This window comes from Oreochromis aureus, linkage group 22 (genome assembly GCF_013358895.1).
Source record: "Oreochromis aureus strain Israel breed Guangdong linkage group 22, ZZ_aureus, whole genome shotgun sequence".
Taxonomy (NCBI): Eukaryota; Metazoa; Chordata; class Actinopteri; order Cichliformes; family Cichlidae; genus Oreochromis; species Oreochromis aureus.
Window position 1 is genome coordinate 18,347,436 of NC_052962.1, and position 26,039 is coordinate 18,373,474.

Consider the following 26,039-nt stretch of genomic DNA (forward strand, 5'->3'; position numbering starts at 1 on the left):
GTGTACCGTCGGTGAGAAGCTCCGAGTCGTCCAGGCTGGTGTCTTTGCGGCTGTGTTTTAAGGGAGAGTCGGACAAGTATTCGCGGGATACTCGGGGGCTGGAGGAGAGCAGGGGGGTGTTGAGAAGGGACGTTTTATTGTCCAGAGCCATACGCCCGCCGTCGCCCATATCTGACAGCCTGCCATCTGTCCCGCTGCCCCCCTGAAAACAAAGGTGGAATAAAAACGAAGCGAATGAACCAAACACTAAAAAGTTCAAAAGTTCTGGTTTAAAAACAGTCTGAACCGCAGAGTTGTTTTATGTGTTTAGATGGTAAAAACAAACGTGTCTCTGTTTGATTTCTTAAAATTCATTCATATATCAGGACATTTTGGATGTTTCCTTTTTTAGAGAGCTTGTTGTTGTCTAAATAAGAGCATAAGAAAACAAACAAACAAACAAAAACAACCCCATCACTTATGAAAGCAGACACATGAAGCGCCAGGTGAGGAGCTGAGCAGGGTGACGAGGTTTAAGGTGCTCCTATTTGTATGTGTATATTTACACTCGAACCGCTAAATGCTACTTCTAAGCTGGGGTTTGATGAGTCAGGTGTGCTGTGATTGGCACGCTGATGACATGTGGGCCACTTGGGTTTCAGTTGCATCTCATGGGGAAAATGTCAGGAGGTCACACCTCTGTAGTAGAGTACACCGTGTCCTTAAAAGGAACCGGGGTCACTGCAAAATAAGACCTGGCATGTCTGAAGTCATAAATTTGTTTTGAACGAGCAGGCTAGCTACACAAGCATCTGAAAATAATAACAGGGGATGCTTTTCAGCAGCTAGGCTTAAATAAAACAAACAGGATTTTATCAGCAGCTGTAGAAGATTATTTTTCACAGTTATCGGTCCCATAAACACTTAACATATGCTTCTCACTCCCCGTGCTAACGGACGGGTGGTGGGGCAGATCAGATGTCAGTGTCCCCTACAGTACACCTGTGTGGGTGTTTCAGGCCTTTGCGAGTCTTGGAAAACATGTTGTAAGGTCAAAAGACGATATATTACTTTCTGAGTGCAGATTTAAATGTGAGTTACAAAACTTATTACAAAGTCTGAATACTCTGTCTTATCCTCTTTTTATTCTGGTATTTGCTCATTTTATCAGGAGTAAAGTGTCAACTTTCACACTTTCATACTACTGGCGTGATCGTGGTGTATGGCTGCTTGCGTTAGGACTGCACCATGGTGGTATTTTTCATCTGGTATCAAAATAAATAGACTATTCAGAAGCCTGGTCACATATAAAGCAATTTGCCCATCATGCTTTGCATCGTGGTGACTGGTCACGAGTCAATATACACTATATGGAAAAACATATGAATTCAAGTGTGGTGCTGTAACTGGATGTCACCCTTTCGACAAGCCAGTTTGTGAAACTTGTATGTTTATAAATTCACCAGATATCAGCAAATCAACCCGTTTCCCCATTTCGCTGGTCTCCATAATTTGGTTAGTAAATAGTTTGATCCTTTGCTCAAACTGAGGCTGCTAGTTTGTGGCTGGTTCTGACCTCTGGATAGTTTTAGCTTTAGTCACTTTGCTTTTGTTAGCTTCTTTATAAAGTCCGTGATCAGCTGGGTGACGGCACTAACATCAGCATAAAACTGCGCACCAGGAGCTTCACGACATGTTTCTATGGGCGAGCAGCTCCTGTAGGTGACTCACTGATTTTGTCCATATAGTGTATTTATCAGCCTCAGTGGCCAGTCAACGGTAACATTCGCTTCCATTTGTAGTCGTTTCAATTGCTCGCCTCCAAGTTGAGAGAAGTCTAACTCCACACCTGCCCACTTCCCACAAGATTGACATTCATGATCTCTGGCTGCTGCACTGCTGCTTGTCTCTTGCTGTGGGCAAACTTCATGAAGGTAGAATCAAATAAAAATATTCGAAAATGTTCAAACGCCCCCATGAATTGCGCCAACTGTTACACAAACCACTCAGGTCTGGTTGTATTAACACCAGGAACTGAACTTAAATTTCTCTTCACCTCTGATCTGTACAGCATGTCCCTAAAGTGTTGGCCTCCTCCACTCACCTCCTCTCCCTCTCGCCGCTGGACGGGTTCATTCATGTCTTCTTGGCTGCGAACGCTGAAGTTTTGGATCGCCTCTGTGACACCTTTCAGTGAGCTGTAGATGTCCTCTGAGTTCATGTTTTCCGTGTCATAGTCAAAAGCACTGCACAGACACAGTAAAAGATGTGCTGTAATTTGCAAGCTTACTTTTTCCCCACTGTATATTTGGACACCCTAAAATACGGTTTACTGTATAACAGTGATTTCAAAGTGTAAGACTAGTTGTCAGACAAGTGTTTACCTTGGTGAGAGGGTGTTCTGGGATGTGTTAGTGGGCGAAGTGACTGGACTGGACCAGCTGGCTGGAGATCGGGGGGTGTGACGTGTCATAGGGCTGCCCATTGGTGCCTGAGAAGGTAACAAAACAACAAAGAGGTACGCCATTATTGCCGCTGTATAATGACTGAGAGTTTAGGTGTAAACTGTGTGTCTGAAGCACTCACAGTTTAGAGTCGGAGTATATTTTACCTGTGCAGCGTTGCCTGTGTTCTTCAGGTGGTTTTGAAGTAGCTTGGTGGCTCCATCCTGGAAGGTTTTGGGCAGAGCTGCCAGCAGCATGGTGAACTCTGGAGTGTTGAGCTGGAACAGGGCGATTAGCACCGACTGGGCTGCCTGTTACACACAAAATACACACTTAGACTTTGCATTTAGTGGACCAAACACGGTGGAAGCTCTTGCAAGTAGTACTGTGATTGCCGTGAGGTGGCATTTGAGACAAGGGTCCTTTTCACTTTATGATTTTGAACTGAGATGCAAGTTTATAGTTTTGAGATAAACCTTAAAAACAAAAAAAACAAAAACAAACAATAAACTATGGTTGTAACTATCAAGCAAAATTTATAGTCCAGCAGAGGTGACGTGATTGCGGTCCACTTCCTGTCTGCCTGCAGACAGGCATTTGCAGAAGGCTGATCTAAAGTTTTAAACAGAGTTCTCATAGTGTGAATGACAGCAAACTACCAAAACGCAACATAAAATTAAAGAGAAAATAACAGGTAAAATGAAACAAAACCTTTCTGCTATTGAAAGAGAACAGCCAGCGCAGCAAGAAGACTGCTTGGCCTAAAGTTGAAACCATCTCTGCAGCTATGGAAGGGATACTCCAAGAACCTCACAGATCACATGATTTTCTTCCCATGGAAATTCCTAGTTCTGCTGGTAAAGCAGTGCAATAACTGCTTTTCAAACCTGTGGTATCATACACTTCTGCTTTTGTTGTAGCATCCAGATTCACCAGTCAGGCTGACTTGCTTCAAATCAATATTATAAAGTTTAATTAGATCCCTCAAAAACAAAAGGGGCCCGTTGCAAGAGGACGTATTATGTTGTGTGCGTGTTTGTGAGACGATACCTTTCTGACGTCTGAGCTCTTGGGTTCAGTCGTCCAGGTGATGATGCGGGAAACAGCCAGCCGAGTCTCGCTGGAGTTCACAAAGTCCGGAGCTTCCATCTGTAATGTCAGCGTCTCGATGTACTTCAGAATAGCCACCTTCACCTGCAACGCAAACACACACATTTATACAAATTGTTAGGAAGCTGACCTATAATGGTGAAAATGCATAGTCAATATTCACCTGCAAAAACACAAATACAGAAAGAACCAAAACCAAACACACACACACACACACACACACACACACACACACACACACACACACACACACACACACACGCACGCACGCACACGCACACGAAAAAAAAGTGACCACCAATGTTAAGAGTCAGCATGTACAACCGCAGCAGATTGTGCATCTCTTGCAGGTCTGAAAAATCAAATGATCCAATGAATGAGAGAAAAGTTTAAAATGCAGTCATGGTCATGCTTTATATAATACAAAAATAAAATCAATCAACATAAAAACAATGACAAATGACAATATTAAAGAACCAATAAATGGAAAAATTCAACTCAGCCTCTGAAACGCCACAACTGACTCCTGCCCTGATTTTCCTGTCTTTCGTCTCTCTACAAATGCACCTCAGGACCAGAACTTCCTCCAAATCACTTAGCAGCATCGTGCGCGCCACATAATTGCTCCCCCCGGAGCGCACTGACCTGGGAGGACTGGCTCCAGGCTGCGGCCTGCTCGTCTAGAGAGCAGGCGTGGCGCCGCGCTCTGGGGGGGAACAATTTTACCCCGGACCCTCCCCTGCCTCGCCCGCAACACGAGCTCCGCACAGGCTTCAGAGAGAGAGAGGAGAAGCACCGCGTCAATCAACGGAGAGAGACAGGGGGACGAGGACGGGGGAGGGGTGGGGGACAAGAGAGGAAAGCAGGCAGGAGGCTGGAAAGAGTAGAGGAGTAAAAAGAGATGGGGAAGTAGACCTGGGCGATACTGAAATTAGACAGTATGGTTTTACAAAATGAGTCAGACTCATACTGTGATACTATGCCAGCCAATTCTTACATGTCAGAGGGGTTGGATATAGCAAAATATTTAACAAAATTACTCTGAAGATGTAGTTAAGTCTTCAGAAAAGTAATATTTGCAGCAGGAGGTGAAATTCTACTGTTTGAAACATCCTTTATTGCCCAAGCCTAGTGGGAAAGGAGAGGGAATAGTGGGAAACAGGTTAAACATCAGGCAGAAAAAGGGTGTGGGAGTAGGCAGGAGCAACACGGGAGATAAAAGGGTAAGAAGGGTTGGGAGCAGGGAATAAAGTAGTAGATAATCAGGGGAAAAGAAAGAGAGGTGTGCTGGGTAAAGATGAAAAAGGAGTTTGAGGAAGAAAGCTTGAAAGTAGCCAGTGGAGTGACTCGATCAATCGCTATCCAATCACAGCCCAGGATTCAGGGTTTTGGGACACAGAGCCAGCAATGGGCAGGTATGTAATAATATTAGCACAGCAGTCAGTTGAATTTCCAGCTTTGTGTGCATGCTACCCTTGCACAGACATTTGCACACTCAGCTCTCTCACATACACACTAAACAGATACGTATTACATCAACTTGTCATTTACCTTGAGGTTGGGCGTCTGTGTTTGGTCCACAGTGAACCTCATGAGAATGGTAAACTGGAGGTCGTTGGGAAAACATTCTCTGCAGGACAAAAACACACATTTAGATTTCACGTTTTGTGTCATAACATACATCGTAAAAATAAAGTTCAAGAACTGTCAGCAAATAAATAACCGAGTAACTGCTGTGCCAGAAGCAAAGTGGTGATTTGTGTGACTGCTTGTTCTTCTGCACTTTTACTAAACATTTGAAATAAAAAAAGTGCTGACTCTGAAGGTTGCTGCTGGTTTTTGGAGGAAAGCACTCACTGTAGGACTCACGCCAAGAACACTTTACAGCAGGGGTGTCAAACATAAGGCCTAGGGCCCAGAAACAACCCGTCAGAGGCTCCAACCTGACGTGCTGGAATACTTTGAAATGTGTGGAAAATGTGAAAATTACAAAAGAGGGCGTCAGAAATTTCAGACCCCAAATCTTTTTTTTTTTTCCCTCTAGTTCTTTTCCTCTCAGTTTTAGTCTAACTGGCTCCTTTAAATTACTTTATTATTTGGAAAAACAGACATAGTATTGAAGTTACATTTATTTTTCTTAAGAAATCTCGGGAAGTTAATTTTTATAAACAGATGATGAGTTTGTTATTTATTTAAGGTTATACCACCTGAGCAGGCCTGATCTCATCTAAAGCTAAGCTATACTTAATAAAGTATATATTTAGTGCTGGATCTGGTGCCCTGAATCCTTCCTTAGTTATACTGCAATAGGCCTAGCCTGCTTCAGGGTTCCCATGATGCACTTAGCGTTTCTTTCTCACTCACATTTTTTCACTCTGTCTGTGGTTATACACCACTCTGCATTTGATCATTAGTTATTAATAATCTCTGGCTTTCTTCCACGGTGGAGTTTTTGTACCATCTCCCTCTCTTCACCCCCTACCAGTCGCAGCAGATGAACCTGGTTCTGCTGCTCCCTTCCCACTGTCACCATGTGCTTGCTCACAGGAATTATTTGATTGTTGGAGTTCAAACTGAACTAAATTTATAGGTTATCGCTCAAAAGTTTTACTTGTCCGGTCTACGTAATGATCACATTGGACTGTATACAGACCACAATGTGTTGGTAAAGTAAGATAAAAAGCCACTTTTTAAAATCTTGATTTGTACTCGCTTGTCTGTATACGAGTGTGCAACTCACCTTGTGACATCCAGGGCTCTCTGCACTTTAGCCTGCACGGATCCCAGCAGGTCCGCTCCCATCTTCTTCAGAAGCTGTGTGAGCAGGACAAACAACCAGTCCTGCAGGTCGTCCTTATGGACCTGGATGAAATCTACCAGTGTCTCCAGGAACATACTGAACACCTACACACACACACACACACACACACACACACACACACACACAGACAGAGTTTAGGTGACAAACTGAACAACTGATCACTTATTCTCAAAACACTTCATGCACACATGCACATGCATACAGGTACTCCTGCATTGTTTTACTGGATTATACTGAAGGGGAATGATGTGAGAGCAGCATTAGTCCACATTAGTTCCCTGTGGTTCCCATTGGAGTTAGTGGCATTTCACTCATTACTGCAGCAGTCCACTTTCACTCCCAGTCACCAAGTAACACACTTAAATCACACAAAATGAAAACAAGCCAATCACAACATGTGGGGACCATCTCTACATGCCACCAGGTGATTTCAGCAGCACAGTGGAGCTACGGACAACATTAAGTGAGGTAGGTTAGTAAGTGTTATATAGTTCTCAATGCCCAATCAGATTAATGAAGCAGATTTCAGCCAAACACAAACACTGATTGGCCAGACTTACTCTCTACAGAGAGTTCCAGAGGTGGGGGCAGCATGAGGGAAAGAGAGACATCTGTTAGCATCGTCACAAAGCATGTACTCAGTGTCAGAGTACACTCAGCATCTTCAATTTTGACACAATATTTTCAAACACATTTGAGCAACAACCAATTTTACTTTCTCCCTGACATGGAAGAAACTTGAGTGTAAGTGCAAAAAAGGCTAAAAAGAAACACTGACAATATGGGAGATAAGAAGGAAGGAGTACGAAAAGGAGTGGTGTGAGATAGGCAGATGGAGATCACTGGTGAGATGCAGTACCTTGAAGGAGGCTGAGCTTATACCGGATTCTGCCGTGCCGTACACCCTGCCGGAGTCTCGCTGAAATTCATCAAATCGTCAAAACGTCAAACGAGGGGGAGGGGGAGGAGCTCACACAGCTTACGACACGTGTGAGAAAACGGAGCACTCAAGATGGTGGAACAGAAGTGGCAGTGTTAGAGAGGCCGAATCGCAGCTTGTTAGTCAGAGGAGAGAGCGGGCAGCCCAAATATGTACGAGTGTGTGTGTGTGTGTTTGTGTGTGCTTTGGAGTGTGTGAGCAGTCAGTGTTGTCGCCTCAGACTGCAGGTAGAGGAGGGGAAAAGAGAAGGGAGAGCCAGCGGATGTGAAGAGCGCAGCCAGCGGTTTGGCTGCTCAACAGTGACAGAGCAATCCCACAGGACGGCGGCGAGCGTGATGGCACACTCATTCAGGTGTGGCATGCCGTTAGAAAACAGTCCAATGCACGCTTTCCATGCCCGTGTTTATGTCTGAGTGTGAGTAAATATGAGGAAACATTTTGACCTGTTTATCCCGTCTTTATCACTAAATTCGTTAGAAAGATGTGACAGCTAAAGTGTGTGTGTGCTTTTTAAAGCGGTGTAACACTTTGTGTTTGGCAGAATCCGGTACAGTCAAGGATGATGGGATAAACAAAGTACTTGAAAAAGTAAAATTAAAGCAGGTGAATCATGAATCTTGTGCCACGGTACTATTAATGAATGCTGTGTGTCTTTGTGCGAGTCTTTACGCTGCATGCATCCATACCTTACTGTGAGGGTCAGCAAACATCCTGGTGAATATTTCACAGAGCCTCTTCAACTCAACCCGACTGCAGACAAAACACCAGCAGTTAGTTGGAAATCATCTATGACTTTATTACCTACAAACACGCCTGAGTGACCTAACACTGACCTCAGGGTGCGCTGGTTTTTAAGCAAAGCCTGAAGGCCCAGTAGACCCTCCTTCCTCTCAGACCAGTTGGCACTGGCACAACGATTGAGCACCTGGAAGAAAGAAGATTTCTATAAGATGGAATACATGCACTTAATAAATATTCAGCTTAATATTTAAGTAACACGTTTTTAATGGCTTTAGAGATTTAAATGGTAAATGGTAAATGGCCTGTATTTATATAGCGCTTTAAGCAGACATGAGTATATAAACCTCACTGATCATATTCACTCACTGATTCTGGGTAGTAATATCTTCACTGCAAAATTCTAGTGCTCAAAATGAACTAAAAACCAAATTTCATATCCTCAGATAGAAGCAGCTTGTTAGGTTCCCAGCGTCTCCTTACACACCCCACTGTGGCTTTACTATAATTTTAAGCTTGGCCAGGTAGAAAGGGTGTTTGCAGCCTGGAGAGGGAAAGGTACTGTGACCCTGGCAGTTCTGTATATAGACTATAAAGACAGTCTGCGTAATTTCCACAGTTTTTAACTAAATACAACTTCCAAATTCTCACTTTTTCATTATCTCAAACTGCACACTATGGTAAGGAAAAGTTTTCATAAACAGAATAGAAACCGTTTCAGCTAAACACCCTCTTTAAGAGCGCTTGATACTCTCTACAAAGGTCAAATTTATTTATATATCACATTTAAAACAACAGAGTTGACCAAAGTGCTGTGCATTAAAATGCTCCAAACAACAAATATCAGAGTTACTTGATTGTTTACAGACTCCTGTGTCTTCAGCTTTTATACAGGAAGAAAAGGACCTGAACACAGAATTGTCAGCACAGTTTTGGGAAGAATCTTTTCCCCTTAATCATAACTGTTAACACAAATTAAAGACTGATTTAGGTGATGCACAGGTTGCATTACTCTACAGCCAAATGGAACGGCATCTTTCTATTAATATGTTGTCAGTGTGCGTTGTTTGGTTGACACATAAGGTCGGTATGGCCTGACCCTTATGTCAGTGTTTTAGTGGCTTTCAGCAGCAAGCACCAAGCATAACAGTAATTTCTAGATTGATGGATGCTCCTTAGAAAACCTTGAGGTTCCACCTGACATTCAAATTGCTCTGCAAACTTTAACTTTAAAAGAGCGCCTTAATGATACTGTTCCCTTCTGTGAAAGTTAAAACCCATCTAAATTTAACTTAAGACATTTAATTTTTTTCTAAGGACCTAGGTTTTAGGAAAGCTGCCCATCGCAGTATCTATTTCCTGCTGATGTTGTTTACCTCAGCTACATCTTCTGTTTGTCTCATGTAGGTGGGGATAGCCCCTCCGTTTCTGGAGCTGTAGGATCTCTCTGAACAGGCGCTGGATGCGTCGCTGTTGGCATCGTCGTCAGAGTACATGCCGTAATTCTCATACCGTCGCCGCGCTGGCTTCTTCTGTGGGGGGAACAGAAAGGGCATGACATTACAATGAAAACAAAAACCAACAAGCAGGACATTAAGAAAGCATGCACTAGCACATCTTGATAGAACACAAACCAAGCACACACACCCACACACAGGTAAGAGGTAGGAAAAGAAGCTGACCTTGGATCTCATGTCTCCCAACAGCTGACAGCGTTAAACAGAGGTAGAATCAGGGTTTAGTTAACACACAGACACACAGTGTAGGAGCTAGTGGCAGGATACTGGAACGTGCACTGTTTGTAGCGGGGATGTTCCTGGTGACTAATTTCTTAGACTAGTGTAAAAGACGAGTCTAAAACTGAGAAACACTCAGATATTACGTTAAATTTGAAAACTGTTTAATGGTGAATGTCAAAACTCTATAAACAAAGGCATTTAAAACCATTAATTACATTTTTCAATAATGGATCATGTCACTTAACCTGGTGTGACCTTTCATCATGCATTAAGAACACTGCACGTTATACTTCAAATAGAAAATGAAAAACAAACAGTAAATAAATAGTTTTAACAAAAAGATCAGGCCTAGCATAACAGATTTATGGTGTTTCTCAACAACAATGCTCCATCTGGTGGCAGATGGCTGCATAACATTTAGGACAATAATTTACAGCACTGGGGATCAATTAAAATGTCAAACAATTAGATTAGATTGAATTAGATTAAACAGCTAGTAAGTCTAGTACCGACTAGTGACAACGGCTATGATTAGTTAGTTGCGCACAATGCTGTGTCAGTGTTTGAGTTTCCATACCAGCGCATCTGCAAGAGCCTCTTCTACATCTGAACCAGTGTTCAGGACCCTCATAGCGCTGACTGATGAGGAGAGACGGCTCGACTGACTGATGCCAAAACCTGATCCTGCAGACAGAGAGAGGAAGGATGGACAGAAACATAGCAGGATAAATACATTAGCAAAACTTCAGATTAAAACAAGTTCGCACACACTCAGCACTCATCCACATATGATCATCCATTCGCTAACTTTTACACAACTCACACACGCGTGGCACTTTCCCACGAGACAACCCTGTAAGGTGATGCGATGACGCGTTAGGTGACATTGCAGATGGCACTTGGGGGTAAAAAAAGCATGATTGACATAAAACGCAGGAGAGCATGTTGACGTCCCTGTGGAGGAGGGACGCAGCTAAATAAAGAAGACAAAGAGACACTGATAAAACCAGCAGAATGGTTATAAACTGGCAACTGAACGGGCGGAAACATGCGATTCCACTGGAGAGCCCGACATCCTGGAGCAGAACGTAAAAAAACAAAACAAAACAAAAATCAACTGAGGCTGATGGACGACAAAAGAAACGGGCTGGTAAAATGTGGGAGATGATGAACTGCAACTAAAAGAGAACAAAAAAAGAAAACGAAGAGAGAAAATCAAGTCAAGTGGTTGGGTGGGTGAGGGACGGAGAAAGATGTACTCAGCCTTCACCTGCAGCCCCAAAAGCATCAGGTGTGTGAAGAGCTCCGGTGGAGCGAGAGTAGCTCCGCGTTGCTGCAACCAAGATTAAAACACACACACATACAAACACACACAGAGTTTAGGATTGACAACTAAGACCACACAAACACACTTATCGAGTAGTGCATGAGAATAGAAAGAAAGACTGAAAAACATAAAGGCGTTATTTCTCTACTTTCCTGCCGCATGTGTTTGAAACATGAAGATTCATGAACCTTTTTTATTCCAGATACTGGATTCAATTTTAATCTAAAAATCAAAGAGCTAAGAGTAAAGCTTCAATACAGTCAGACTCTTTTCCTCGGATAGCCTACTAATTCCTCTCGGGTATCTGTCTGCTGCTGCTACTCACCAAGAGGTGTGAAGGAGCGTACGGGGCTGGTGTCCCGGCTGCTCTCTCTGCTGGCCTCTCTGCTGCAGCCCTGACTCATACTGGGCCGCGGGATACGACTGCCCCGAGCTAACGCCACCCAGGTAACAACCACGGAGTGCAGACGGGAAAGGAAAACGGAAAAAGGGAAAGGGGAGAAAAAGTACACAAAGAGACATAAAGAAAGACATGAGCAGTGACAAAGACGTCAAAGAGGAAGGCATGTGGATAAAGACATAAATAAGACAGAATAAGAACAGGTGACAAACGGACAAAAACAAGAAAAATGTGAGCACAGTTTTTTTTTTTTCCCCTCTGATGTTTAAGAAACCATCTCAGAGATGTGAGCGCATATTATTTAAAATGACTGCGCTGTTATTTCACTGATTAGAGCTGAAACTATCAAGAAACTACCTCAAGAGTCTAAAATCTTCCAGCGGTTTCCTTTAACAGATTAAAAAACTCTAAATCTTAACACTGAAACTAACAAATCATTCACGTTTTAAAGACAAATCTGGGCTTTCTATCAGAGTTTATGACTTTAGAATTACAAGCGCTTACATGTAAACAAATTATTAAAATTTCTGCACATTTATTTTCTTCTGTTCATCTAGTAGTTCTTATTAACTGATTTTATCACCTTCAGAGCTGTCTGATACACACAGGTGCTCAATGTGTCTTTTTTTCTCACACACAAAGACAAACGGACAGAAAAAGTGATTGAGAAAGAGATGCAGCAATCAAGCGGGTGGCTGAGGGAAAGGGCTGTGTTTCATTCAGCAGCACTGCAATCAACTTCGCTGTTCATTGCTCTGTTCATCGGCTTCAGCGTCTAGTTAGCAAATCAGAATTAATCACGGGCTACCAACGGTCTACCGAGCAGAGATGAAGCTTCGCTGATCCTGTGTGAAGTTTTCTTCAACCAGCCACTAAAACAGGTTAGTAAGGAGAGGGGGAAGGTATGACTCGTAATCCGTGAACATGTGCTGATCACAGGCACCCATCACCATAACGACACAGCCAAGACAGACAAGTTAGAACGATGGAATCTATGAAGCTGAGGCAGCGACTGATGATGGGAGAGAGGGACTGCGACGGCAGCAGTGATCGAGGATTTTTTTTTTTTAATCATGGATAGAAATGGTGTGAGGAGACGGAGGTTAAAGTGAGGATGAGAATAGGCACATTGAGGTGGATTGATGGGTAGCACAAGGGTCCAGTCGAGGTCGAAGCCTTACCTCCTCTGCTTGCTCCGTTGTAGATGGAACTAATGCTAGAAGGAGCTACGAGACAGAAGCAACAAGGACAGAGAGGAAGGAGAGGAGCAGAGGAAGAAAAGGAAGACAGGGAGCAGGAGGGAAAAATGCAAGTTTAGATCCACGTTTACAGGGAATCACAGAAACTGGTCATCTGAGTTTGATGCCACAAAATATCACCCAACACTTGAGCAGTTGCTAAAACAGGCACAGCTAATTTATAGAAAGACAGTATTAGTTCAAAGCACGTTTATGCACTCACCCACAGACAGGCGGGTGGGGGATGAGTCTCTGGAGCAGCCCTGGCTGCGGGGGATGCGGCTGCGTCTGTGTCCATCCCCGGTGGATCCAGCCAGCACCCTGTGAGCCCCGGTGCTCATGGTGCTCAGGGTCGTGCTCGTCAGCACGCGACCAGGGGAGCCGCTCCGACTACCAGCTTCAGAGAGACAGAAAACATAGATTATCCGTGGTGCATGGGACATTTACCAAAAAAAGCTGTAGTGACACCACCCCTCTATAACGTGACAACTTCATTAAAACAAAAAAACAAAAAAGAAAAAAAGAAGTGATCAGTTTCTTATACCAACAACTGGCAAAGGTAGTTGGTAGTTTTCAAGCACATATTGGCATTTTATGTATATCAAAAATACACATCACTAGGGAAGGATTGCTGGAGCCAGCAGAGCTACAGTGAGTTCAAATTCTTTCAAATTCATTGAAAAAAAGGGTAATTCATAGGTAACTGTCATTTACTGGATTGTAATTTTGAATTTAAATTGAATAACAGTCTCAATTTCTCTTCCCCGAGGCATCCGATCTCCCAAAGCTAAGGCCAGAGTGTGTTTCTTTCTACAGTGGGTCATTTTGCTATAAACTAGAAGACAAACAGTCCAGCAGAAGAAGCTCTGCAGTGCTGGAAGTGTGAAAACAGATGCTTGGGAAACAAGCTCCAGTGCTCAAGACTTGAAACCGACCTTAAAGAGGACCTATTATGCTCGTGTCCAGCTGTGCAATGTTTTTTTTTTTTTTTTTAATTCTGAATTGTGTGGCTTTGGTGCTGCCTTCAGTTCATCCCCTTTTGGAATCAAGCAGTTTTTTTTGCTTCAACTTTATTCTGATTGGCTGCCCCTCACAAACAAAAGGTTTGACCACCAGCTTAGATGTCACAGAGATCCAAGAGTTGGAAAAAAAATTCTGAAGCTCAGTATTTGGAGCAGCCTAAAGCCTGAGCTTTTGGCTTACAGGAACAACTCCGAAGCCTCAGTATTTCAAACTTAGGCCATGTTAGATGTGAGCACCCACCATCACAGCAGATTAGACTATGACAGAAAGCAGGAAAAGCATAAGAGGTCCCTTTTAAATTAATCTCTTTAAGACTAAAAATGAGCACGCAGACCAGATTCTCTCTTCTTTCTCTCAATGAGAGACAAAGGCTCATCTAAATGCACACACTCACACACACTCACACAGACACACACTGAATCACATAATCTACTGAACTATGTGCTAACACCTTGTGACACAGAACTAAATAAAATGGATCTAAATGACAAAACTGTGTTTAAGTTGTTTTCTGTGGAAATATCATTACGTTTTGATATCCAGTAGCTGATAAAAGATGTTATAAGTAATGATCAACTCACGCTGTCTGACAATTTCTTAGCTTGGATTTTTTAAGTGCCGATAACAAAAAACAAAACAAAACAAAAAAACCAAACAAACAACAAAACCCCCCCCAAAAAACAAACTAGTGATAAGATGGTGAAAGAAAGGTTACTGAAACCAAACATAAGCTACAAAACTGTGAGAATTACTAGCTTGAAATCTAATGATGTGCTTATATAGAAAAAAAAAAAAAAAAAAGAGTGACTTTTGACTTTTCATTGTGTAACACATAGAAATGCAGAAACATGAGGCTCCCAAAGCAGCGTATTTCGCATGGTAACAGCATAGCCATGTTATAAGTCTGTGACTACAAATCCCAGCATGCCTAAGCCAGTGTGGGTGAGACTTTCAGTGACCTTTCTGCGTGCACGTGAAGATAGTGAGGTTCGGGAAACAGAGAAAAGAAAGTACAGCTAAAGAGAGCGGGGTAAAAATAAGTAGCATTGTAATCTTACCACCGACAGGGGTAGCAGACTGAGATCCTGAGCCATTAAGCCCATTGGTTGGGAAGAAAGGGGGAAAAGCAGAGGTGAGGGGGAAGGAACAGCAGATTAAATCAGATGAATTATGGGTGTTAGCGCAAAAGAAGCGTCATGGGAGTTAAAAAAAAAGAAGAGTACGAAGGGAGAGGATCCTGGTGTTCCATACCAAGAATGAAGGCAAAGCTGAAGCACTATGTTGAAATAAATCCATTAATTAAAGAGAAAACAAGTACCGAAATGTAGCTGAAGCAAACACACACACACTTAACCAGCCGCAGATGACAGACTTGGAAAGCAGTGCATGTTGGGACAACTCACATAGCATATGTAAAAAAAACAAAAACAAAAACCTGTTTACAATGAGGGAAAAATGGTTTAAAGTAAATATACTGAGCCATACCCTCACACACTCACACACCCACGGAAAGCTTTCCAACCCTCTTAACTCCGATTTGGTCCTCAATCTAAATATCCAGATTTAACTGGTGCACTGGTTTGTGGCCCAATCACTGTCTGATTTTAAACTGGTCTCCAAGCTGGCCCCAAGCAGCATATCAGCAGTTAATGTCCTGGAGAGCAGGTACACACACAAAAAACACACACACAGCTGCCTAATGTGCTGCAATATAAGAATAGCCCAGTGGCTTGTGTCTCGTATTTTTAATAACCTGAATGAAAGCCAGAGCCAGGCTGGAGAAGCGGAAATGAACTGTTCACCACACCATCCTCAGTGATGAAACACAGCATGCAGAAGAAACACAAACACACACACACCCATACGCACACACTCTCCTGTTTACACAAAACACCCTGATCAGAATGAGAGCGGGTGGGTCACCATTCCCACTGTGATACACAGATAGACAGGCACACTCTGACACACGGACAGAATACCTGGTGTGCAATCGGATTCGTCGGAACCTGAAGGCACAAAAACATTCACATGGAGCTTATCGTCACCGTGGAGGCAACAAGTTAAGAAACTCCACAAACAAAAGATGAGGAACCGCAAATACTCCTGCAAGCTCACTCTCTCACCATTTCTGCTGTTTTACCCAGACTGTTTCACTCACAGCTGGCTTTAAATCATGCTCTGTGTTTAAGCTGGTGCGAGGAGGTACGTACGTTGCGACTGGGACACCATCTTGGTGCGGCTGCGTCCTCTCGAGTCCACCTGACTCGACACGGTGCTGGCAGTAGACAAAGGCTGCTTGGTACGCACACGACCTGCATGCAAGTAGAAGCACAACATTAAAAAGAACCCCAAAACAGACCTGCATTTTATGCACTAATGAAACTAGTCGCACACAGTTTGCAGCTGAATGAAGCCCAGAAACTAAGAAGCTGATGAAAAGCCACTAATACTGAAAGCTGCTAAAGACTGGATCCTAAACTCAACATTCACATTCAGCCAGGTGCAAACACAGATGAATACAACAGGGATGCTTCAGTGGATTAGAAACCCATCTCAGAAAAGAAATACCAGAAAATAACCAGTTAAGTATTTGATAAGGTATTTTATTATAGACTAAAATGATTTAATGATTAAAAGAGAATTTAAGGGAATAATCCATTAATCTCCCACCAACCAATTACTTTTAGAACCCACTTTATAATAGCATTCACATGTCCAAACTCAGTGGTTAAAGGGGACCCATCATGCTCGTTTTCTAATCCATATTCTTATTCTAAGACTGAGAATCCTGTTTTATCTCATTTCACACTCAGTTTAAACTCTTTCTGAAACAAGCTGCCTTAGCTCCACCCCTTTCAAGTTAGCTTTTCTTCTGAAAGGATGTCCCATGCAAACAGAAGGTTTGAACAACATACAGGTGGAGGCCGTGTTTGAAGTTACCATATTTAGGATAACATACAGAGCCAAGAGAAGGAAAAAAAAAATCAGAACATTTAGAGGATGCTGAAGCTTGAGTTGTTGGGTTACTTGCACATATGCTGACCCTCACTAATTCCAACTAAAACCATGTTTAAAAGAAGCATCTACCATAGTAACACTATAAATAACACAGGAATATATCAGAGAGCATAATGGATCCCCTTTAAGCGAAGTCACTTTTCTATTATAACACTTGTTTATTATCATTATAAAATCGATCAAACACATAATTGTTGGATCCAAAAAGACTAAAATCAAAATTTCCATCTAGAACATCCCTACAAATATGCACACAAACATCCACCTAACCACAGTCTTACCATTGTCTGATTTGGTTCCTATAGACAGACAAAAAAGGAGCATGTTTTAAGTATCACAGTTCACTGTGTGCAATATTCAAGCAGCACATCCTTATAGTATCCTATAAAACCTCAAGAGCTGAATGATACAGTTTAATGTGAGTACAGATGGTTAGACATCTTCCATATTTAAAATAAGATTAAGCTTTAGTAAAGCAGAAGATGATTTTAGATGTGTTAATATTTGATCCTTGCTTCTGTGAAGAGCGCAGTCATAGAAATGAGGTTTTGAAGTTGACAGCAGGGGGCACTGTGGCCACACACTGTCACAACTGAGTTAACATGGACTGCATGGAGTGAGGAAAGGGAAAAGAGCAGAGAAGAAGTGGAGTGAGATGATCTTACCATCCGTTTTATCAGAGGCATCATCTTTAGTAGCAAAGAGAAAGAAGGGGAGGGAAAAAAAAACCAAGGACAGGAAAACCCCCAAAAAATAAAATGAAAAAAAAAAAAAAAATTACAGAAATTATACAAAGGGAAAAGGAATGGGAAAAGGGAAAATGAATAATGTGAATAATAAATGTGAAAAGGAAGTTGAAAATAAGGACAACAGAAAAAAATAAAATAGAAGAGAAACAGGAGAAGAAAGGAGCACAGTGTGAATTAGTCACATAACATCTGTTTATCAGAGAACCGTGCAGATGTAGGGATCGACATCAAAAATGTAGAGACAAACTGACACAGAGGACAATATCCGGATAGAGAGCATGCATAGAGTATATCTACATACAAGCACACTAACAGGCAAATGAGCAGGCAGCAGGAGAGGAGAGGAGAGGAGAGAAGGCAGTGTAAGCGCTGAAGTGTGTGAGTCTGGACGTCCATCCTTCTGCTATGCTGATGAGTCAAGCTTTTATACAAGATGACGTACTTCTTACTTCAGCCTGTCAGAAACTTTAAAGAACTTCCTCTGTACTGATCTGAGAACACTCTTTATAGTCTGACTTCCTGCTGATCACATGCAGACCTACGTCTGCACTGTCTGAATAAGCATCTAACTTGACTGGCAGAGCCCTTACCCAGTGAGGAGTAGGACCCCGGGGGCAGACGGCCCGCTCCCCCGGTTTGTCCGACGTGCCGGTATTTAGCAACTGCTGCTGCATTTACATCCACGTCGCTACGGGAACGCTGCAGGGAGGTCGATGACACCCCACCCTTTGAACCCGCAGGGACTGACAGGACAGGAGCAGCAGGAGGATCGTGTTGGAGAAAGGGTGGGAGGTGATGGGATATATATACACACACACCACAAACACATGCAGGCACAATACTATACAAACACAATATCGATACCATACAGAAAAAACAAAATCGGGCAGACAAATATACGCATGTGTACGCGCACATGTGTGTTGTAAGATAAAAACATAACAGGATGTGATTGCTCATGGGAGGAGACAGGCTGATGTAAATGAGAATGAAGGGAGATGGTTTTTATAGGAGCTGATGTTTGTCTCAATGTGTGTGTGTGTGTGTCTGAGCAGGAGATTATGTGTTGAAGAAGGCTTGCGTGTGTGTGTGTGTGTGTGTGTGTGTGTGCGTGTGTGCGTGTGAGTGTGTGTGTACATGTGCTCGACTCACCTCGCCCTGGTGCTGCTGACCATTTAGAAGACAGAGGCCGACTGACAAAAACAAAAAAAAAGGGAGAAAAGTAGGTCAGTATATAACAACAACGCAGTGAGTAGGTCTTAATCATGATCAATATAAATTTTCACTGATGTGTGGAATTGAATAAAACAGCTTTCTCCAGCATTGTTAAAACTCCAACATTCAAAACACTAAAGAATAAATGACACTGGACTCAAAACAGACAAATATCCATTTTTCTCATGAAACAATTACACAGGATCTGGGTACCTCTGCAATAAAAGTCACATAGAAATAGGGGTGTATGTCATGTATACATGGGGTAGCTGTGACTCAGAGTGACTCCGACTGTGAATGTGTGAAATAAGACATGGTTGTATAAAGCATTTTGAGTAGAAAAGTGCTAATATAACAGTTTAAAAGTTTGCCTTGACCTTTAGTTAGCACTGTGCCATCGCAGATCTGAGAATATAAATAATATAATAATTGAATATCAACAGCAATCAACAAGATGTAGTGCAACAGGAAACTGCATCGTTCTGCTTTCTGGATGCTCTCATATCAGCTTGCTTAGGAGTTATGTTTGCCTGAGAAACACCATACAAAGAGGGGAAAAAACAACCGCTTTGAATCAGGATGCTTAACAACCTGAAATAACCTTCTAGGAACTGTTCAAATTTAACATAAGAGTGAAGTGCAGTGGAGTAGATGAACAATTTCAGGTTCCTAGGATTGCAGAGAACACGTCATGGTCAAACAATTGTATATTTAAAGGGGACAGAAAATAACTTTCACATCTATAATTTTACTCTTAGACACTACTAGAGCAGCTTTCCATGATTCACTGTTCAAAATAATGCTCATTTAAACATAATTTATACTGAGCCTTGGTGCAGCCCCTTAATTCATCCACTGCATGAAAGAAGGTGTTGTAGCTTTGAGCAAAGCCAACAGGATCCTAAAACACACATTCGACCCCTGCCGCGACCAAATCAAACCTCCTGCCAACAGCGATGCATCACAGAAGGAGCCACTGTTTCACCAGACTTGGAAGCAGTTTCTTTCCTCAGGCTTTGAGTCTACTGAACTCATCCTCTACACATCTCCATGAACAACAGTGATCTTGTGTTTCACTGGTTATATGAATGGGCACTCTGCTTTAATTCAGGATTAAAGATAGATAAGATAAAGATAAGTAGAGGAAAAATAAGTATATGTGTGACAGATGTCAGAAAGATGTAATCTATGTATCTGACAAAGATGTGTAAGATAAGAAATGAATTTAAAAAAAGTCAAAATCACTTCTATAATCAGTGCCATCATCAAAAGAAGACTTAAAGTAAACATGCAGGACTGAAGTTAACTATGGAGGGACGGTGCAGTGAGTTCATTACTTGAGGCTCTCTTGAGATGAAGATGAGGAGCGGTCACTCTGGGGAAGTGAGGCCACGCTGCCAGAGCTCTTCAGGCAGGACTGGAGGGTCCTTTGGTATGAAGGCTCTAAGGAGTTGTAAAGAGCTTCGGCTTCTGCTGGAAAATGGTTCCTCAGACCCCAGTAGGTCCTGAAAGAGACAGGAGAGCAGAAGAAAACAGAGGAAGAGATGAAGACAAAAACAGCAGAGGTGAGAAGAAAGAGAAATGTACGAGGGAGGATAAAAGTTGGGTTATGAAGGGGGGTGGATGGAGCAAAGGTGAAGAATCAAGGGATTCATAAAGGAAAAAGAGGGTGGTGAGGAATTTAGCACCACTTTTTTTCCCCACATAATGTGTTTTTCGGTATGTGTGTCTTACTTGCGAGCCTCCACTCTGGCCTCTGAGTCAGCATCTCGAATTCCTTTTTTGATGCTGTCAACCAGGACTGCAGTGTGTCTGAAACAATAACACAAACGGACGCACAAAGAGTGAACCAGCCAGTCTGAAACACATCTGGAAAGCACATCAATGGGAATCCGACACTGTGATGCTTTTGCATTTATGAGGTCAGTATGAACATCACAGCTTTCCTCTGAAAAACTGGTGAGTGCTCACCTTTCTAGAGAGTGGGTCTGCCATTCCTGTAGCAGAAGGTCCAAGAAATCATAACAGCGCCTAAAGAAAATACACAAAAAACAATGTCACATAAAATACATTCGGAGATGTTGTTATGTTCAGCTGATGCTAAGCTTCTTATTGTGGTGTTGACATGAGTGGCTTTGCTAATCTCACCTTCTCACTGCTACAGACTTGGATGTGCAGTTACTGGTTATCAGGGGGATGAGTCTAGGAACGTGGGTGTACTGCAGAGAGGACAAGCAGCACTGAGCAAAAGTACACTGCAAAAGCCCAAAAGCACTGATTTAATTACGTGTTTATAAAACTCACCCGTATGATGATTCGGATAGCAGAGACACCAGACGTGGCCATGACTTTGGCACAGTTGGGAATGAGGTTAAACAGGACGGGAACGATGGCTTCCGCTCCGTGGTCAAATTTATTCCCCAGCACTGATGAGAGGTGGCTGTAAGGAGACACCGGAGAACGCTCAGATGATGAAACCAAACATGAGCCTTCAAACTCGTGCTCCAGTGTGTTTGTGTTTGCTGTATATATATATTATATATATATTTGGGTAAATTTCTCAACACTCACGCCACAGTGATACAGGCCTCTCGGACCACTTGTGAGCGCAGATCTTTAGCGGACAGTTTGAAAGCTCCATCTAGTAGCCGTAGGTGCTGGTAGAAGCAGTCGTAGTTGGCCGCCCCTGCCACCAGCAGGGAGCGAATTTTCTTAAGCTGTTAAAGAGGTTTTTAAAAAGAAAGAAAGAGGGAAAACAAACAATAACATATATTATTCATAACATTTTATTGACTCAACTTCAAAATTATTTTCTGAAACTCGGTACTGGATTTACTGACAGCGATGGCTCTCTGGTCCCAGTCGTGTTTGTCATCAGAGCAAATCTCACGGATCTTATTCAGGTTGTCATCAAGATCTCTTGTTGAGTAGATCTGCAACACAATGACACAATGACAATCTGGTTTTTAAATGCCTGTATTAGTAAATGATGAAATGAATGGGTGGATGTGTTTTATTATATTTTGTGTGAGTTTGTACCTGGACAGTAGGGACATCTGTAAAGGCTTTTATGAAATCCTCTTCATCGACTGCCCCGGCACTTTCCTTGGACACTGGGGAAAAAAGAAAATCAGAACAGAGTTGATTAAATTTTCTTTAAAAACACCCACAGTTAGTAGACACTGATACAACTAATGGATTGATGATTAGTGGGAGGATTCAAAGGGTTCTGGACTGGCAGGTTTTGTGATTCTGCTTAAACTAAAAAACAAAAAAACAAACAGCTACCCTTACAATTATCCACACACACACACACACACACACACACACACACACACACACACACACACACACACACACACACACACACACACACACACACACACACACACACACACACACACACACACACACACACACACACACACACACACACACACACACACACACACACACACACACACACACACACACACCCCCCATTGTGAGCAGACTCTGTTTCTAATGGACTTCCTGGCAGTAATGGGAATGTAAATCATATCTCTCTCGGGCTGTGTACCACGCCTCCTATAACTCCTACATTTGGGAGGCAGGGACAAGTCAGAAATAACAGACAAGGGAGGAAGAGACAAAAGGAAAAAGAGCCAAGGAAGGAGCTGAGAGTAATCCTGGATAAGAATATGAAAACCATGAGATTGGCTAGCCTGAGTAGTAGCTGTAATCACGGAGCTGAGGACAAACATGGGAAAAGGAAGGTGGAAAGCATCTCTTCCTCTTTTCCCCCGGGCTGGCTTGGATATCAAGCTGCACCACAACGACATGTTATGTCAAAACTCTACATGGCCCTTAGAGATCTTGGAAACATCGATGCAGCCGGCTGGCTAGCTCTAGCCTATATCCCCTGCCTGTCAAGGATGCAGCCTGATCATGAAAGCCACCTACCAGCACACCAACACCATCACCATTTCCAATTAGTTTTATTGCAGGGCATGCTGTCAGAGTGAGCAGTTATAGATGCAATAAAGCATATTGTCATTTGTGTAAACAGACCTGGGAGATCATAATGTGGAAATATGAGTATTAAAAAAAAAAAAAAAAAAAAGGTGCTGCTTTGATTGAAGGCTTGACATAAAGCAGCCATCTTGACCTTTTACAGAACCAAGAATGAGACTACTGTTCTTTACTGATACAGGATTTATCTAATACTGCAACTTACTATCACACTATCTTTCTTCTTTCTGTCTGAGTGTTCCTTTCGTGGTGTGCAAGTGTGTGTGGGCGTACTGCCGTCTAAATGCAAATTCACCAAGAAAAAAATAAATAAAAAAATAGACAGATTCCCATAAAAATGGATAAACGGAAAAGCAAAGCACCAGAAATGTTTCAGCTGCTCCCCACTGAGATGTGTTTTCATCGAAAGTGCTTCAGCTGCTTTAATCACTCACTAGTCTCATGTTGAGAACAGATACGATTTTGTTTTAACTAATCTGTGTTTCTATCCAGGCTCATTCCTCAAACGGTAACTATAATCAGAAAACACTTTGACGTTTTCTCCATTGGATTATTGCTTCTGTTACTCTACGTCACAGACATGTGTACATGCCTGTACACATGAAATTATGAGAGTTAAGAAATGCCTAAAAACATAAAAGGAATTAAACAGTGCAAAGGTTCGGCCCATAGCATGTCGTATGTACATGACAATAATCATATGAAGGCAAAATTTGTCACTAAAGATTTTAGAATGATTACACACACACACACACACACACACACACACACACACACACACACACACACACACACACACACACACACACACACACACACACACACACACACACAGAGGGGATTGGGTGCCTGGTCTTTCATGAAATGACTCTGCGTCATTGCAGCACTAAAGTGATCAGTGTGCTAAGGCTTCCAAAACACAGGAGTCTTATTGCTTGCTGCTGTGCCAACTACCAGAGCTGCCACTGCTCTGCTAACGTGTTGCTGATGCCACAACTTCTGTGTGAGAAAATCGCAAATTTGAGCCAAAAGTCACGATGGGCCTCTCCCTTCCTACTGCATTGAATTTACCAAGGTACAGGTTTTTGAGCTGTAGCCCTGTGTGTGCAAAAAATACTTGTAATGCACCTTATTTAGCTTCTCGCAGTCAATCCATAATCAGTAAGACTGTAATGATCTAAGAGGGAAGAGATCACAATCTTGTTTTTCCAGGAAACAGAGCAATGCATTGAGACTACCGGTGTATGTGTGGATGTGTGTGCCTGTGTGTGACACAGATAGAGCAACAGGCAGCAAGTTCATGAGAGCTTCCTACTGAAATAATAAACGACGGGAAAAATCGATACATGCAAAGAGGGACCAAATATAACCAGCTGCACCAGAACAGAGATCTGACAGAACAGGAGGCAGCAGAGAAGGATTCAAATCATTTCAAAAAGCAGATCTTCTGAAGGTCTGAGTAAACTACAGATAGGAGACCAATTAGTATCAGACAGGAGAGACAGATTTCTGAGGACATACAGGGGTGTCTCTTACTGCACCCTGTGGCATGCTTACTCATGTCTTTTGCTTCTTGTAATAGCTGCCAAAGTCACTGTACTTATCCTGTTAACAACAATTCTATACCTTTACTGACAGTCTACCTCCAATCAGGCATCCAAAACAAACTAAAATTGACCAACAATGAATTATGAGGACTGTAAAGGTCATTTTTCCCCCTCAGACAAGAAGCAACGCATCTAAAATTCGTTATTTACATTATTTTATATACTGTAACACCAAAGCTAAGAGGGAATGCATATGTGGACCGTGCTCATTTCACAGCTTACAAAATACAGATTAAAATTTATTAAGAAGATAAAAACATCTTGTCTGAATTAATCAAAAAATGTCACTAAGGCGCCAAACAGCGCCGGTCTTAATCAGCAATGACAGGGTCTAATTGTGGGGGACTACAAGTAATAATACTCATAACACCAGTCAGTAATTATTAAATTATATCAAACCCACATCTAAGGGACAAAAAACATAGCCTATATTAGGTTTATATTAAATCTTTATCAGATGTTACACAAATATCTCAGAGTGCAGGAACACAGACCAGAGAGTGAATGTTTCTCCTTGCACCTTAACTGCAAAGAGAGGTAGAAGTAGCTGTATGTCTCAATGGTTATATAAACGGTAGTTATAAGGAGGGTGGATCACAGTTAGATCCAACAGTTTGCTCCTGTACACAGCCACAGTAGATTTTGAATTTAAACTACTTGATTTGCAGACTTTCAACTTTAACTAAAGGGATTTCACTGCATCTGAGCAGAGAGTATAAGTCACAGTTCATCCTGACACTTTCACCAGTGGCCACATCAAATACTGGTGGCCCACTGCCCATGTCGCCATCATGATATGCCAGACAATGTAATAGGCTTTGGCTCATAAGCCGTTTCTCACACTGTCCTGTCCAGTGTGTGTGTAAATGTAAATTAATTTACGCACCTAGCTTGCCACCAGTAGCGCTGGGCCTGCGAGCAGCGGACGACTCTGCAGGCTTTTTGGGAACTTTGGGAACCTTGAAGGCAGCTTGGGCCGAGGAAGAGCGACTTCCATCCACACTGTCGTCATCATCAAAACTACGATCTGTAAGGGGGAAGACAGAGTGTAGCGTTAGCATCCAACCTGTGTGTAAATATAGTTGCAGAGGCTTTACAACATTACCTTCAAAAACACAAAACAAACAGCCTAAAAAATAGAACAATTATTTTATTTTTTTCACAACATGCAATAAAATTATTTACTAATAAACTAATAACATGTATATAGTCAATATGATTACCTTAAAAACAAAAACAGAAAAATCTGCATCCGCTTTCAGAAGCAAATATACTGAATCCCATTTTCTAAAAATCTAAACTAACATTTTTATTTGTTGAAACCTTTAAAACATTTCCCACAATGTTGGCTTTTACTTGTCACTTAAATGTTAAGTATACAGAGGTTAAGGCCACTGGAAGACAATGCATGGTAGAGGGAAAAGTAATGGTTAGAAGCACAAAGAGGATGTAGCCTACCGAAAGCTAAGTCAGGAATCACTAAATCAATACCAATTACAAAAACCGCACTCAGTGGGAGAAACAAAAAAGCAAACCCTCAGACCTATACGATCACTTCAAAGGAGGAACGAAGCCAAATCTTCAAGATGTCCAACCTCCACACCACCAGTGACTGACAGAAATCTCCAGAGCCCAAACCCTCAATCTGCATGCTAGCACAAACTATGCTAGCTGTCCAGC

The 26,039-nt window shown here is 42.2% G+C and overlaps 1 protein-coding gene across 32 annotated transcripts in view; it reads right to left on the reverse strand.

Annotated features, from left to right (window-relative positions):
* Positions 1-26,039, reverse strand: part of clasp2 (cytoplasmic linker associated protein 2) — a 62,800-nt gene that overhangs the window by 3,825 nt on the left and 32,936 nt on the right. For 2 of the 32 annotated variants that reach the window (XM_031729321.2, XM_039605677.1), the window contains 33 exons: positions 25,246-25,386; positions 21,781-21,854; positions 21,582-21,674; positions 21,313-21,458; positions 21,046-21,181; positions 20,890-20,960; positions 20,713-20,772; positions 20,476-20,553; positions 20,079-20,246; positions 18,679-18,719; positions 18,117-18,269; positions 17,059-17,076; positions 15,970-16,071; positions 15,739-15,765; positions 14,818-14,844; positions 12,960-13,133; positions 12,680-12,724; positions 11,424-11,531; positions 11,042-11,104; positions 10,349-10,455; positions 9,715-9,738; positions 9,409-9,564; positions 8,128-8,219; positions 7,981-8,044; positions 7,214-7,273; positions 6,915-6,917; positions 6,274-6,437; positions 5,085-5,163; positions 3,474-3,617; positions 2,591-2,734; positions 2,364-2,470; positions 2,084-2,225; positions 7-202 (listed from right to left, as the gene is read on the reverse strand). In XM_031729321.2, the coding sequence (XP_031585181.1) occupies positions 7-202; positions 2,084-2,225; positions 2,364-2,470; positions 2,591-2,734; positions 3,474-3,617; positions 5,085-5,163; positions 6,274-6,437; positions 6,915-6,917; positions 7,214-7,273; positions 7,981-8,044; positions 8,128-8,219; positions 9,409-9,564; positions 9,715-9,738; positions 10,349-10,455; positions 11,042-11,104; positions 11,424-11,531; positions 12,680-12,724; positions 12,960-13,133; positions 14,818-14,844; positions 15,739-15,765; positions 15,970-16,071; positions 17,059-17,076; positions 18,117-18,269; positions 18,679-18,719; positions 20,079-20,246; positions 20,476-20,553; positions 20,713-20,772; positions 20,890-20,960; positions 21,046-21,181; positions 21,313-21,458; positions 21,582-21,674; positions 21,781-21,854; positions 25,246-25,386 (3,207 nt within the window). Of the gene's footprint in view, positions 1-6; positions 203-2,083; positions 2,226-2,363; positions 2,471-2,590; positions 2,735-3,473; positions 3,618-5,084; positions 5,164-6,273; positions 6,438-6,914; positions 6,918-7,213; positions 7,274-7,980; positions 8,045-8,127; positions 8,220-9,408; positions 9,565-9,714; positions 9,739-10,348; positions 10,456-11,041; positions 11,105-11,423; positions 11,532-12,679; positions 12,725-12,959; positions 13,134-14,817; positions 14,845-15,738; positions 15,766-15,969; positions 16,072-17,058; positions 17,077-17,442; positions 17,467-18,116; positions 18,270-18,678; positions 18,720-20,078; positions 20,247-20,475; positions 20,554-20,712; positions 20,773-20,889; positions 20,961-21,045; positions 21,182-21,312; positions 21,459-21,581; positions 21,675-21,780; positions 21,855-25,245; positions 25,387-26,039 lie in introns of all 32 variants that reach the window. The other 30 variants (XM_031729338.2, XM_039605663.1, XM_039605662.1 and 27 more) reach the window with 30 other exon arrangements.